At 40.6% G+C, this 16,729-nt stretch overlaps 1 protein-coding gene across 5 annotated transcripts in view; it reads right to left on the bottom strand.

Annotated features, from left to right (window-relative positions):
* Positions 1-16,729, bottom strand: part of RNF138 (ring finger protein 138) — a 39,902-nt gene that overhangs the window by 14,826 nt on the left and 8,347 nt on the right. For 4 of the 5 annotated variants that reach the window (XM_031003601.3, XM_055368288.2, XM_055368290.2 and 1 more), the window contains exons 3-4: positions 4,160-4,325; positions 2,219-2,334 (exon numbers count right to left, since the gene is read on the bottom strand). In XM_031003601.3, the coding sequence (XP_030859461.1) occupies positions 2,219-2,334; positions 4,160-4,325 (282 nt within the window). Of the gene's footprint in view, positions 1-2,218; positions 2,335-4,159; positions 4,326-9,701; positions 9,803-16,729 lie in introns of those variants that run through there. The other variant, XM_063699141.1, reaches the window with a different exon arrangement.

Here is a 16,729-nt window from a genome sequence, read left to right as displayed (position 1 = left end):
TAAATCAACATGGCTAAGGCATGTGATGCAATGATGGATAACCAGGAAAGAGGCTATAAAAAGAGAGGAAAGGGCCAGATCAGAAAGGGCTTTGGAATAAGAGTGTATGTGTGTGTGTGTGTGTGTGTGTGTGTGTGTTAGACGGAGTCTGACTCTGTCGCCCAGGCTAGAGTGCAGTGATGTGCTCTCGGCTCTGGAATAAGAGAGAGAGAGAGAGAGAGAGAGAGAGAGAGAGAGAGAGAGAGAGAGAGAGAGAGAGAGAGTGTGTGTGTGTGTGTGTGTGTGTGTGTGTGTGTGTGTGTGTGTGTGTGTGTGTGTGTGTGTGTGTTTGACGGAGTCTGACTCTGTCGCCCAGGCTAGAGTGCAGTGATGTGCTCTCGGCTCACTGCAACTTCCGTTTCCTAGGGTGAAGTGATTCTCCTGCCTAAGCCTCCCAAGTAGGTGGGACTATAGGCATGCGCCACCACGTCCAGCTAATTTTTGTATTTTTAGTACAGACAAGGTTTCACCATGATGGCCAGGCTGGTCTTGAACTCCTGACCTCAAGTGATCTGCCCACCTTGGCCTCCCAAAATGCTGGGATTACAGGTGTGAGCCACCGCACCCAGCCAGAATTTTGTCTTTTATACTTCATTAACATTACTTTGGCGATAGAATGTAAAACAGATTAGAGGATAACTACCAGCTAAAAGGCTATTGTCATAGTTCGAGTGAGAGATGATGAGGGCCTGAGCTAGGAAAGTGACAAGATAAAATAAAAGTACAGATGAGGAATATTGCTATTAGGAATCAAGTGTCTATGACCAAGTGGATCTAAGGAATAAGGGGGAGGAAGGCCTGTCTCCTGATAAGAAAATTTGGTCAATAAAAGCGTGATTACAATCATGTATACTAAGAACTTTACTAAAAGCTGGAGATATGCTCAACAAGACAAACACCATCCCCTCACTTAAGAACAATCTATTGGGTAAAAAAGCAGATAGGAAATTATAATAAAGTATAAGTACAACAATAAGAAAAACATAGAAATGAAGAAACCCAGAAGGGCTAAAAAAAAAAAACTATAAGAGCAACAACTTTCAAACAAATTTCCTTGACACTAACAAGTCAAGTAAAATGAGAACCTGAAAAGTTTTTTCAGACTAGGCAATCAGAAAATTACTGCAGATCTTTACCAGACAATCACTAAAGATTTTTACCAGAAATTTCAACTGAGTAGGGAAGACGCCTAATGTAGTATGATCAACATGAAGTGCTTAAGGGCGGTTAAGTTACTAAAAATTAGCAATATGTAAAATGAAAGGCTACTAAAATAAAATATTAGAGACTGCTTAACATACTGTCTCCTGGGAACCTTTCTATAATAGTGGCAATATTGTCTTTCCTTACACAGTTACGTATGTGCTTACTACTGAAGTTTTCAAAATTAACAATGCATTGTTTAGGGATACATGCATGGGTGATGATACATAAAGAAAATCAAAGGAATGAATAATCCAAATAAGAGAATAGTGGTTGCATCTAGGAGTGTACGGTTCAAATGGGCAGGAGCTCACATAGAGATCCTAAAGTTCTGAAAAATGTTCTTTCTTGACCTGGGTTAATAGGTAACTGGATGTTAATCATTATTTTTTTAAACCACAAGTGCATTTTGGCCATTTTTCCATGTAAAATACATTTCATAAAAATGTTTAATGTACATGAATCTGAGATAAGATACAAATCAATCCAAATCTAGTTGTTTAAAAGAAATGAGACTCAAATAGAACTGCACTGCACCTGGTTTCATTTTTACATGACATTTTAGAATAAAAATTTCAAACTCTAAGTCTATCCCTTAGATAGCAAAGAAAAAACAGGTTGTAGTTTGCAAATACATTACTGAAAAGAATTTTCTATAGTTTTTCAAATCATTTCAGTTGCAAAATCAGTAAGAGAAAAATCTCCAACTTATTTTTTACTCAAAAAAATGAAAATTCTTAGAATGATTTTAAATAACATAAGCTGAAGTTCATGAAGTCATCTCCCAGATGAGATCTTACGTGTGCCAAACAGATTTTAAGGCAAATGCTGTAGTTCTGATACTTGGCAATTCACTTTAAAAACACATGTGCACATACACACACACACATCCCCCCAAATACCTTATCATATAGTTCCCAAAACAATTTCCATTTCAATTATGAAAATTCTGTATTTAGGAATAAGTATTGCTTACCTGTTCCCTACTGAATCTTGAGAGATCTGAAAGTTTGGAATGATAGAAGAAACACCATATTCATCCTGATACTTCTTACAAGATTTGTAATGATGTCTCATGCGATAGAATTTAATCTGTAAATTATTAAAATGTGACTTTTAATTTAAAATAGAACTCGTAAGATTTGAAAGTGTAAAAAGAGGAAAAAAATAAAAGTAACTAAATACTCCATTTAAACAGTTGTATTTTTTTAAAGTAAATGATTTCATCCTTAAGTAGGAGTTAAGAATAGATAATACATTTCTGTTCATTAAATGTAGAGATGGAGAAGAGTCCATCTGTCCATAAATTCACTGCAAAAAACAGCAAATAACTTCACACTTGAAAAGACACTACCAGCAGTAGACAAAAAAATTAAAAGCACTAAGAGGATGCCAGATGCTGTTGGGCATGTCTTATTATTTAACTTCTGCAGCCTGGCAGAGTTAGAAAGCACTTTAAAAAAATTAAGTTCCTGGCTGGGTGCAGTGGCTGGCGCTTGTAATCCCAGCCTTTTGGGAGGCTAGGATGGGTGGACTGCTTGAGTTCAGGGGTTCAAGACCAGCCTGAGCAATATGGCAAAATCCCGTTTATACAAAAAATACAAAAATTAGCCAGGTGTAATCTCAGCTACCTGTGGGGCTGAGGCAGGAGGATTGCTTAGAGCCTGGGAAGTCAAAGCTGCAGGGAGCCGAGATTGTGCCACTGTACTCCAGCCTGGGTGACAAAGTGAGACCCTGTCTCAAAAAAAATTAAGTTGCCAGGAATACTTGGAACATTTTTCAGTTTCTCACTGAGAGGAATAGCCAGAATCTCTCGAGTGTGTTTTCCAGCTTCACGTCATTGCCCTGTCAGTTAAACACTTCCTTCAAAAAGATGTAAAAGCAGATCTGACTTGTGTGAATGCATGAAATAGCAACCAGCTTTGCTCACTGAATTCATTAGCTATTAGAAAAAATGTCGGTGATAAATCTATAGACACATGGATATACTCAAAGCCTAACCACCCCTCTCTATTTTATTCCTTCTCCAAATGATAGAATAAAATCCAGATTAGAGAATTAATGCTGGTTATTTGTTAACACCTGATTTTCCTACATGTTTCTTAAAATTAACCAAATATTTTGTGATTTCTTTCTTCTTTTTTTTTAGACAGCGTTTTGCTCTTGTTGCCCAGTTTGGAGTGCAATGGCGCAATCTCAGCTCGCCGCAACCTCTGCCGCCCAGGTTCAAACAATTCTGCCTCAGCCTCCCAAGTAGCTGGGATTATAGGCATGTGCCACCACACCTGGCTGATTTTTTATTTTTAGTAGAGACGGGGTTTCACCATGTTGGTCAGGCTGGTCTCGAACTCCTGACCTCAGGTCATCCACCCACCTTGGCCTCCCATAAGTGCTGGGATTACAGGCATGAGCCACCATGCCCGGCCCTTGTGATTTCTTAAATACATACATAAATACATAAGTAAAGTGAGGAGCTAGAGAGTTCCTTAACTACATAAATCCATGTGCCCAAACTAGTAACATTTCTATGTGCAAAGCTGCAATAATGATGCTACCATGAGAAAAACTTAAGGGGTGAATTTGTACCAGAATGGGGTTTAAATGAGCTAAATGCCAGCTTGCTAATTTAGTTACTTTAGTAAGTAATCAATGAGAAATTACTTTTAGAAAAATGCCATGCTAAGTATTACGAAATTCAGTGATTTTTTTTTTCAGTCTCATTTCTCAGTAAGTTTATAATCTAGTAAGATCTATGACCACAGCTTTTTTTGGCCTTTTCTATCCAATTCCCAGTCAAAATACCTTTCATCTTTTCAAAAAAAAAAAAAAAAAAAAAACACCAACCAAGAAAATTCAAATAAGAATTTCAGAGTAGAAACTTGGCTTCCAAAGAAGAGAGATGTCACATTTACTCTACCTGTTTTGCACAGCATCTGCAGCTACCAGAAAACTTCCTCATTATATTTTCAAGGTCTAAGGCCCGTTCAGGACATGCTCTCTCTCTTCTAGTCACATTTCCACGACATAGGGGACAATGTGCTCCGCTTTCTCTCATTGCAGTCAGGAAACATTTTCTACAGAAACTAAACCAAACATTGTGACACATTAATTACAAAAAAAATTACTCTCTTCATCTCTATAATTAAATACAAACAAGTGATTATAAATATGTATTCATATTAAATAAGTTAGGCTACTCATATGTACATAAATCTCAGAAGTTTAGTAACTGTATATGTATTTATCAGAGAGTAAGACTGATAACTGGACTAGATGGGAATATTTGAACAATTATACTCAAGTCTGCTTTACAACTTCTTAACATAATATAAGATGAATAAATATTAATGCTACATATTAATAATATTACTAGAGGAATCATGGTACAAAGGAAGAACTGGATCCTGGCTCTGCCATTTAGTAGCTGTGTAATCTTAGGCCAACAAATTAACCCACACTGGATCTCCATTTCCTCCCCTTACAAAATAAAAGGATGAATAACATAAGCTTTTGTCTCAAACTGATGTATATCGACATGTTGTTCCACAAGACGTAAACAGGTCTACTACAAAAGAGCACACAAATTGGTTTGGGAAGTTCTAGGATAAAGTTAATAGGTTTTACCCAAAGTTAGGTGTTACCCAAAGTTATCTGCGTGTTAACAGATATTTGGTTATTTGGTCCGGAAATAGGGAAATTTCCCAAACAGTGTGCAATGGAACATAATTTGAGAAATACTTAAGAATACTTCCGGCTTTGCCGGGCACGGTGGCTCACGCCTGTAATCCCAGCACTTTGGGAGGCTGAGGCGGGCGGATCACGTGGTCAGGAGATCAAGACCATTCTGGCTACCAAGGTGAAATCTAGTCTCTACTAAAAATATAAAAAATTAGGCCGGGCGCGGTGGCTCACGCCTGTAATCCCAGCACTTTGGGAGGCCGAGGCGGGCGGATCACGAGGTCAGGAGATCGAGACCATCCTGGCTAACACGGTGAAACCCCGTCTCTACTAAAAATACAAAAAATTAGCCGGGCGTGGTAGTGGGCGCCTGTAGTCCCAGCTACTCGGGAGGCTGAGGCAGGAGAATGGCGTGAACCCGGGAGGTGGAGCTTGCAGTGAGCCGAGATCGCGCCACTGCACTGCAGCCTGGGCGACAAAGCAAGACTCCGTCTCAAAAAAAAAAAAAAAAAAAAAAAAAAAAAAATTAGCCGGGCGTGGTGACAGGCGCCTGTAGTTCCAGCTACTCGGGAGGCTGAGGCAGGAGAATGGCATGAACCCAGGAGACGGAGGTTGCAGTGAGCCGAGATTGCACCACTGCACTCCAGCCTGGGCGACAGAGCGAGACTCCGTCTCAAAAAAAAAAAAAAGATTAAACATTTATAACCAACTTTCTAATTAGAATCAAACTAAAATCTTTTTATCTTCTCTAGCCCCACCAAATACCTTATTTGATCATTTTGCTTTCAAAAGAACCAGTTAAATTACAGACATATATATCTGGGATCTAGAATACATATACATTTAATCCAATCTCCTATAAATATATACGAATATTCCTCCTCTATACTAACAAAAGTTGAGAGGAAATGGTGCAGTAACAGATCACATAACCTGAGTTTCCTAACTATGCAGCACTTTTAAACAAGTCAGTTTTCCCCTCTAATATCAGTTTCCTCACTCATGAAATAATAAAAGTATCTACAACTGATTCGGCTGTTCAGAGGATTAAAATAGATAACAAGTATAAAATGCTTAACACACTATTTGTCATGGTCAGGAAAGTGCTCAATAAATAGTAGCTAATATCATTAAAGCAGCACTAGAAGTCATTACCAATTAACACCATAAACTAAAACATTAGGCAGGGTGTACTGGCTCATGCCTATAATCCCAGTGCTTTGGGAGGTCAAGGCAGGAGGACAGCTTGAGGCAAGGAGTTGAAGACCAGCCTGGGCAACATAGCAAGACCCTGTCTCTACAAAAATTAAAAATAAAAAAAATTAGCTGGGTATGGTAGCATGCACGTCCAGTCCCAGCTACTCAGGAGGCTGAGGCGAAGGATCACTTGAGCCCAGGAGGTTGAAGCTGTAGTGAGCTATGAAGGTGCCACTGCATTCCAGCCTGGGTGACAGAGCAATACTGTCTCTCAAAAAACAATAACAATTAAAAATATTTACCATAGCCAGAAACCAAAATAACGCAAAGTAAACAAGATGCCAGTTTTCACTTGCCAAACTAAAAACTAGTTTTATTTATTTTATTTTTTTTGAGACAGAGCCTCACTCTGTCGCCCAGGCTGGAGTACACTGGTGTGATCTTGGCTCACTGCAACCTCCGCCTCCAGGGCTCAAGTAATTTTCCTGCCTCAGCCTCCCCAGTAGGTGGGACTACAGGCAGGCACCACTGCAACGGCTAATTTCTGTACTTTTTGTAGAGATGGGATTTTGCCAGTTGCTCAGGCTAGTCTTGAACTCCTGAGTTCAAGTGATCCAGCCATCTCAGCCTCCCAAAGTGTTGGGATTACAGGCGTGAGCCATGGTGCCCAGCAAAACTAGTTTTAAAAATAGTAAAAGTAACCAAATCTGGGCACAGCAGCATGTACCTGTAGTCTTAGCCACTTGGGAGGCTGAGGTGGGAGGGTCTCTTGAGCCAATGAGTTCAAGGCCCGCCTGGGTAACACAGCATGACCCTGTCTCTAAAAACATAGTAATAATAAAACAATGGCCAGGCACAGTGGCTCACACCTGTAATCCTGCACTTTGAGAGGCTGAGCGGGGCAAATGGCTTAAGCTCACAAGACCAGCCTGGGCAACATGGTGAAACTCCATCTCTACTAGCCTGGCATGGTGGCACATGCCTGTAGTCCCAGCTACTCAGGAGGCTGAGGTGAGAGGATCACTTGAGCCTGTGAGGCGGAGGTTGCAGTGAGCTGAGATCGTGCCACTGCACTTCAGCCTGAGCAACAGAGTGAGACCTTGTTTCAAAAAAAAAAAAAAAGAAAGAAAAAGACAAAAATGAAAACGGTGGGAAATACCAAGTGTTAGGGAGGATATGAACCAACCTAAACTCACATTGGAGGCTATGGGAGTATAAACTTTTACAACCATTTAGAAAACTGGGTGGCAATATCCATTAGAGCCCATAAATTCCACTCTGAAGTATATACCCATCAAACCTATATACATAAAACCATGGGCAGTGGCTTATGCCTATAATCCCAGCACTTTGGGAGGCCAAGGCGGGAGGATTACTTGAGGCCAGCCTGGACAACATAGTGAGACTTTGCTCCTGTAAAAAAATTAAAAATAAAAATAAAAAATTAGCTGGGCACAGTGGTGCATGCCTGTAGTCCTAGCTACTTGAGAGACTAAGGCAGGAGGATTGCTTGAGCCCAGGGGGTCAAGGCTGCAGTGAGCTATGATCACTCCATTACCCTCCTGCCTGAGCAAGAGTGAGACCCTGCATCTATTTAAAAACCAAACAAAACAAAAATTACATATATAATCAGAAAAAATTTGCTAGAAAGTTCATAGCCACACTATTTATAATAGCCCCAAACTGAAAACTATACATAGGTCCGCCAACAGAAGAATGCATAACTAATTATGGTATATTCACAAAATGAAAATTACAATATGATGTATTGAGAATGAAAATGTTACAGCTATAAGCAACAATATGAACATAATGATATAATGTTGAGCTAAACAAGCCAGATATAAAAGAGTACAAACTGCATGATTCTATTTTTTAGAATGTACAAAAAGCAGTTAAACTATGTTAAAGGTCAGGATAATGGTATCCTGAAGGAGGTGGGATATGTTCCCTTAGAGAAGGGAACATTAGGGGAGTTTCTGGGATGCTAATAATCTGTTGCTTGACATAGGTGCTGAATGGTTGCTTGATATGGGTGTACTCAATTTGGGAAAATTCACTGAGCTGGATATCTGTGATAGGGACACGTTTCTGTATGCATTTTATACTTAAATAAAAAATATTTGGCCAGGCATGGTGGCTCACGCCTGTAATCCCAGCACCTTGAGGAGCCGAGGCGGGTGGATCACCTGAAGTCAGGAGGTCAAGACCAGCCTGGCCAACATGGCAAAACTCCATCTATACTAAAAATACAAAAATCAGCCAGGTGTGGTGGCAGGTGCCTGTAATCCCAGCTACTCAGGAGGCTAAGGCAGGAGAACCACTCGTACCTGGGAGGCAGAGCTTGCAGTGAGCCGAGATCGCGCCCCAATCTGGGCGACAGGGCGAGAATCCATCTCCAAAAAAAAAGTACCCTTTAAACAAGGGTAGTTATATTAAAACTGTTATAAAAATAACTAAATAAGGCCGGCGCAGTGGCTCACACCTGTAATCCCAGCACTTTGGGAGGCTGAGGCGGGTGGATCACAAGGTCAGGAGTTCGAGACTAGCCTGGCCAACATGGTGAAACCCCGTCTTGACTAATACAAAAAATTAGCCAGGCGTGGTGGCACGCGCCTGTAATCCTAGCTACTTGGGAGGCTGAGGTAGGAGAATCACTTGAACCTGGGAGGCAGAGGTTGCAGTGAGCCAAGATCGCGCCATTGCACTCCAGCCTGGGTGACAGGGTGAGACTCCATCTCAAAACAAACAAACAAAAAACTAAATTAAGATTATCTTCTAACTGGCCTTTAAAAAAAAAACTGCTAAAATTTAAAAAAGAACAAATTACTAGAAAAAAAGGAAAGTGGGCCAGGTGCAGTGGCTCACACCTGTAATCCCAGCATTTTGGGAGGCCGAGGAGGGCGGACTGCCTGAGCTCAGGAGTTCGAGACCAGCCTGGGCAACACAGTGGAACGCCGTCTCTACTAAAATACAAAAAAAAAATTAGCCGGGCGTGGCAGTGTGCACCTGTAGTCCCAGCTACTCGGGAGGCTGAGGCAGGAGAATTGCTTAAACCCGGGAGGCAGAGGTTGCAGGGAGCCGAGATCGCGCCACTGCACTCCAGCCTGGGTGACAGAGCAAGACTCCATCTCCAAAAAAAAAAAAAAAAGAAAGAAAAAAAGGAAAGTGAATTTAACCAGAGACAGTTAACACACAAGAGCCCTAATCCAGTGGCCCAATAGCCATAGGAGACAGAAAGAGAAAATTATTTTCAAAGAAACAAAAGGAGAAAGTGAGAGTGTGAGGGGAATTTCCAGAGCTAAAAAATATGTCAGCAGAATAGAGACAAGTGAAGGACCTGTACAATAAATTTAAGAGTCACAACCAGACAGATTACTGGAAAAACTTCAAATAATAATTTTTCAGCCGGATGCGGTGGCTCACGCCTGTAATCCCAGCACTTTGGGAGGCCAAGGCAGGCGGATCACGAGGTCAGGAAATCAAGACCATCCTGGCTCTAACACGGTGAAACCCTGTCTCTACTAAAAATACAAAAAATTAGCCAGGCATGGTGGCGGGCGCCTGTAGTCCCAGCTACTCACGAGGCTGAGGCAGGAGGATAGCGTGAACCCGGGAGGCGGAGCTCACCATGAACCGAGATCGCACAACTGCACTCCAGCCTAGGTGACAGAGCGAGACTCCATCTCAATAAACAAATAAATAAATTAATTAATTAAATTAAATAAAAAATAATTTTTCAACTTCTAGTATCTTCCAGAGAGGAAGTAAAAATAGATCACCTACTAAGGAAAGAGAATCAGATTAGCATCAAACTCATGAGCAATAACGAATGACAAAATAATAGAATGATGTGTTCAAAGTTCTGAGGAGAAATGATCTATAACCTAGAACTGCATCTTCTGGATATTAAATCATTTCGTATCACTTAAGGCATTTCTGATATAATGTAACATATGAAACACTGAAAACCTTGGCATTCTGCATACCCACACACTAAAACTTATTGGGCTTATGGAAAAAAATGGTTGGAATAGACCACTCGTGCAACCTTGTCGCCAGACTACTAACAAAACCCAAACAATCCAAATAAAAATACGAATGATTCTGAAAAGGTATGTAAAGTTCCTAATAAACACTTCACCCTAAAATTTTTTTAAAAGAAGAGAGGGATAAGTGGTTGAAGCTGTTAAATTATGGAAATAAATTTAAAATGCACAAGGGAAAGGAGAAACATGCAATAGGTATTCCAAGAGAGAACTCATAGCCAAACTGAACTAAGAAGAAGGAATGTTGGGCACCTTGTGTCATAGTGCTTAATTCTATGGTTTGTTATATTCAGCTATGTTTTAATGTGCTTTGCTTCAGCTACCATTTGTTGATGGACCAAAACAATTTTCAGGGGGAAAAAAGTCACATAGCTATCTGTTCTGATATAATCTGTTGCAGCAAGTAGAACAGACTACATTCAGTCCATCATTTGTCTTTAACCTTGCTGCTTGTGGTCTTCCGATATGGAAATTTTTTAACTTTTAGACATGGCCTTTTCCTAAAATTATGGTTTATGCTTTTGCAGTCTTAAGAACTCCCCACTTCAGGATCAGAGATAGTCCCCCACATTTCCTTCTAAAGTTTAAGCTTTGCTCATTAAAGTTTTCAATCCATCTGGAAATATTATCATGTATAGCACACAGCAGAGATTCTACATATAAAGCTACTGCCCAAATACTATCTTACTGATCAAAGCCACCTTTTCCTCATTCATTTGCAATGTCACTTCTATCAAAGATAAAAAGTTCCAAAACATGTGTGGAACTATTTCTGGACTCTGTAGTATATTCTAGTCATTTATCTACTGCTGAATGAACACCATACAATTTGGCCAGTGCGGTGGCTCATGCCTGTAATCCCAGCACTTTGGGAGGCCGAGGTGGGTGGATCAATTGAGGTCAGGAGTTCAAGACCAGCCTGGCCAACATGGTGAAACCCGTCTCTACTAAAAATACAAAAATTAGCCATGTATGGTGGCAGGTGCATGTAATCCCAGCTACTCAGGAGGCTGAGGCAGGAGAATCACTTAAACTCAGGAGGCGGAAGTTGCAGTGAGCCAAGATGGTGCCACTGCACTCCAGCCTGGGGGACAGAGGGAGACTCCGTCTCAAAAAAAGAAAAAAGCATATGATTTTTTAATTTTCATTTTGTATTTTTATATTTTTAATTTAATAATATTTTCACAGGAAAACCAAAGAAGCCAACCATACTATTTTAATTACTATTGTTTCATAATATCTCATTATATCTGATAGGGTTGTGCTATCTGTATGTTCTTCTTTTTCAAATATTTTCTTAGTTATTCATAGTCATTAGCTCTTTATTAGAATTTTTTAATCCATTTTTCAAGTTCTACCAAAAAATCATGTTGGGACTTCACCAGAACTGTATGTTTAGAACTGTGTGGAGAAAATTGATACCTTAAATTTATTAAATCTTTCTAACCATAAATGTCATGTTCTCTTACACTTTTCAATAAAGTTTTGTAATTTTCAAGAAGCTGTGTATATTTTTATTGTTTAGTCCAAATAACATTATAATTTTGTTGCTATTGTAAGTGACGTTTTTCTTCTATTAATTTTTTTATCTGATTACTGCTGGTATAAAGATATGTTGTTGATTTTTGTCTGTTCTTGCATCAAACCTCTCTGTACTCTTATTGTTTCTCTTGTTTTTAATCGACAAATTATGACAATTTTATCTCTTCCTTTTCCATCTCTGTGTATCTGATTTCTTCTTCTCTCACTGAATTGTCTAAAACCTGAAATACAATGTTAAATGTCAGGGGTGATGCAGACTTCTTTGACTAGTTCCTAACTAGAAAAGCACCTAAAGCTTACAACTAGGTATATTTGCTATAGATTTTAGGGAAGCCACCCTTAATGAGGATTTTTTTTTTTTTAAGTTTTAGGCCAGGTCTGGTGGCTCATGCATGTAATCTCAGCCCTTTGGGACGCCGAAGTGGGGGGATCGCTTGACCTCAGGAGTTCGAGACCAACCTGGCCAACATGGTGAAACCCTGTCTCTACTAAAATACAAAAATTCGCCAGGCATGGTGGCATATACCTGTAATCCCAACTATTTGGGAGGCTAAGTCACTAGAATTGCTTGAACCCAGAAGGCAGAGGTTGCAGTGAGCCAAGATCAGGCCACTGCACTCTGGCATGGGCGACAGAACTAGACTCTGCTTCAAAAAAAAAAAAAAAAAAAAGGTTTTTAGCCTATTCCTAATTTGCTATGAAGTTTTCTTTTTTTTTTTTTTTTTTTTTTTGAGACGGAGTCTTGCTCTGTTGCCCAGGCTGGAGTGCAGTGGCGTGATCTCAGCTCACTGCAAGCTCTGCCTCCAGGGTTCACACCATTCTCCTGCCTCAGCCTCCCGAGTAGCTGGGACTACAGGTGCCCGCCACCGCGCCCAGCTAATTTTTTTTTTTGTATTTTTAGTAGAGATGGGGTTTCACCATCTTAGCCAGGATGATCTCGATCTCCTGACCTCGTGATCCACCCGCCTCGGCCTCCCAAAGTGCTGGGATTACAGGCGTGAGCCACCACACCCGGCCCATGAAGTTTTCAAAAGCTCAACATGTACTCTTGTCTAAAAAAATTTTTTTAATGATAAAAAGGGATAATAAAAATATTTTGTGGAAAATTGCTGTTTATTGATTGTGTTCCTTGAAGAACAAACCTTTTTTTTTTTCTTGGTGCCTTGAATATCAGGTACACAAAAATGTTTAATCAAATGCTGAATGAGACCAGACACAGTGGCTCACACCTATAATCTCAACACTTTGGGAGGCTGAGGCAGGAGGATTATTTGAGCCTAGGAGTTCAAGACCAGCCTGGGCAACATAGTGAGATTTCCCCACCTCTACAAAAATTTTTAAAAATTAGTGAGGTATGGTGGTGTGCACCTGTAGTCTCAGCTACTTGCAAGGATGAGGCAGTAGGATTCCTTAACTCCAGGAGTTCAAAGCTACAGTGAACAATGATCACCCCACCCCACTGTACTCCAGCCTGGGCAACAGAGTTAAATTAAAACTAGTCTCTAACCAAAAAATGAAAAATAAACAAATGCTGAATGAATTTTTACTAAAAAAGGAGAAACAAAGCCAACAATTTCTATTCAGCATTTACTTTCAAAAATATTGACACACAACTAATAAATGCAATGGTCTGGATTCAAAAATATACATATACACACACACGTATATATATAGGCTATAAAGACAAAGCAAATATTTAAAAGCATAAAAATATAGAAAAGCAAAAAATCAATTTAGATCACAAAACTATTTTGTTAGAAAATCCCAAATTGGCCAGGCACGGTGGCTCACACCTGTAATCCCTACACTTTGTGAGGCCAAGGCAGGTGGATCACCTAAGGTCAGGAGTTCAAGACCAGCCTGGCCAACATGGTGAAACCCCGTCTCTACTGAAAATAAAAATTAGCTGGGCGTGGTGTTGCGCACCTGTAATCCCAGCTACTCGGGAGGCTGAGGCAGGAGAATCACTTGAACCTGGGAGATGGAGGTTTCAGTGAGCCGAGATAGTGCGACTGTACTCCAGCCTGGGCAACGGAACGAGACTATTTCTCAAAAAAAAAAGAAAATCCCAAATTAACCTCCAAAATTACATGTGATAAATCAGGTGACAAACTGTACAATACAAACTCTTCAAATATTAATTGCATTACTACAGACTAGTGATATTATTAAAAACATTCATATAAGAAACTAAAAAAAAGGGCCGGACACAGTGGCTCACGCCTGTAATCCCAGTACTTTGGGAGGCTGAGGCAGGTGGATCATGAGGTCAGGAGATTGAGACCATCCCGGCTAACATGGTGAAACCCCATCTCTACTACAAATACAAAAAATTAGCCGGGCGTGGCGGCGGGCGCCTGTAGTCCCAGCTACTCGGGAGGCTGAGGCAGGAGAATGGTGTGAACCTGGGAGGTGGAGCTTGCAGTGAGCCGACATCGCGCCACTGCACTCCAGCCTGGGTGACAGAACAAGACTCCGTCTCAAAAAAAAAAAAAAAAAAAAGAAACTAAAAAAAGGTCAGGTGTGGTGGCTCACACCTGTAATACCAGCACTTTGGGAAGCCCTGGCCAGAGCATCACTTGAGTCCAGGAGTTTGAGGCCAGCCTGGGTAACACAGCGAGACCTCCTCTCTACTGAAGAAAAAAAAAAAAAATCAGCCAGGCATGGTGGTGCACGCCTGTAGTCCCAGCTACTTGGGAGGCTGAGGTGGGAGGATCGCTTAAGCCTAGGAGGTTGAGGCTGCAGTAAGCCATGATTATGCCCCTGCACTCCAGCCTGGGCAACAGAGTTAGACCCTGTCTCAAACAAGCAAAAATGTAATATGGAAAAATGCATGCAGCCTTGCTAGCAACTAAAGAAATACATTTTAATGTGACTTCTAGACACCATTATGAACTGTATTAAAATAGCATAAAAATGCTTAAAAAAACAAAATTGGCAAAGATGATGGATTACAAATATACTTTTATAGTACTAATGGCATTTTGTAAATTAGCTCAATTTTTGGGAAAGCAACATGACATTTATGAAAATAGCAGTTACCACTTATTGAGTACATAATATGTGCTAGGTGCTAGGCTGGATCCCAGAAACTATCCATTCATGATCTTGAATTCTTAAAAAAAAATAAATTTTTCTTAATAAGTTCCTTCATTTTACAGATGAGGAAACTAAGCCTTAAAAAAATAAAATGTTAATAAACCTATAAGAGTGAGGCAGGCCAATCACTTGAGGTCAGGAGTTCAAGACCAATCTGGCCAACATGGTGAAACCCTGACTCTAATTTAAAAATATATATATACACAAAAATTAGCCAGGAGTGGTGGTGCACGCCTGTAATCCCAGCTACTCAGAAGACTGAGGTAGAAGAATGGCTTGAACCTAGGAGGCGGAGGTTACAGTGAGCCAAGATTGCATGTGCCACTGCACTCCAGCCTGGACAACAGAGCCAGACTCTGTCTTCAAAAAAAAAAAAAAAAGAAACCTATAAGAGGTTGAAGCCCAGAAGATGCTTCTGTCATTCAAATACAAAGCCCTGCATGTTCCCTCCTACCTCGGGACCTTTGTCCAGAATGTTTCTTCTCCCCAGAATGTTCTATGCACGAGCACAGCCCTCCACAAATTAATAGCTATATCTCTCTTAGATATCAGCAACAATATCACTTCCTCAAGAAAGGGTCATCGACACTCACCCACTAGATCTGGTCCCTCTCTTATACTCTCTCAAAACCTATACGTTTGTAATTACACCATTTTTCTGAGTGTTTATTTTAATTTAAATATGTCTCAGGCCAGGCGCAGTGGCTCAGGCCTGTGATCCCAGCACTCTGGGAGGCCAAGGCGAGCAGATCGCTTGAGCTCAGGCATTCGAGACCAGCCCGGCCAACATGGTGAAACCCAGTCTATACAAAAAATACAGCCGGGCGTGGTGGCTCACGCCTGTAATCCCAACACTTTGGGAGGCCGAGGTGGGTGGATCACCTGAGGTCGGGAGTTCGAGACCAGCCTGACCAACATGGTGAAACCCCCGTTTCTATTAAAAATACAAAATTAGATGGGCCTGGTGGCACATGCCTTTAATCCCAGCTACTTGGGAGGCTGAGGCAGGAAAATCGCTTAAACCCGGGAGACGGAGGTTGCAGTGAGCCGAGATCGCGCCATTGCACTCCAGCCTGGCCAACAAGAGCAAAACTCCATCTCAAAAAAAAAAAAAAGTTAGTTGGGTGTGGTGGTGGCACATGCCTGTAGTCCCAGCTACTGGGGAGGCTAAAGGGGGATTACTTGAGCCCAGGGAGGTCAAGGCTGCAGTGAGCCATGATCATGCCACTGTACTCTAGCCTGGGCAACAGAGCAACAGAGAAAGACCCTGTCTCAAATATATATATAAAATAATAAAATAAAATAGAGGTATTCAGGTCTTTTATGTCCAATTTTACTGTTCCTTCCTCTGTACAACCAAAGATTTTTTTTATATATATATCTCAATCACTAACACCCAGCTCCAAGAGGGCAGGGATCCTATCTATTTGCTCTTTACAATATCCCTGGCACCTAACAGTGCTAGGCACCTATTAGGCAGTCCTAATATTTGCTAAAGCAATGAATGCCAATTTACCTTAATTTAAAAAGTATTAAATCCCTTAACCAAAAGATATAATTGACAGTTCTCAAATCAAAACCTTGAGCACTTTGCATGAACAAGACACTTCACTAGAGCTGCAACTATTCTTGTGTGATGTATCAGAAATATTTGTTTGTATCTACCCTTTGACCCAGCAATTCCATTTGTCAGAATTTAGCTGGCAGGAAAAACTCTCATATGTGAAACGATATATTAGTAGGCTTAAGTAAGTAACAGGAGATCTTGGATGCTTCCTTTATAAAGCTTGCAGCCTAACCAGTGAAACTGACATTGGTCAAATTATCTGATTCCAAAAATGTTATGATTACAAACTGTGATAACAGGTACAAAGAATGGCCGGGTGCAGTGGCTCACACCTGTAATCCCAGCACTTTGGGAG

Source organism: Gorilla gorilla, chromosome 17 (assembly GCF_029281585.2).
Source record: "Gorilla gorilla gorilla isolate KB3781 chromosome 17, NHGRI_mGorGor1-v2.1_pri, whole genome shotgun sequence".
Lineage (NCBI taxonomy): Eukaryota > Metazoa > Chordata > Mammalia > Primates > Hominidae > Gorilla > Gorilla gorilla.
Note: the sequence above shows the minus strand (reverse complement) of the source record. Positions and strands in the feature narration are given on the sequence as shown.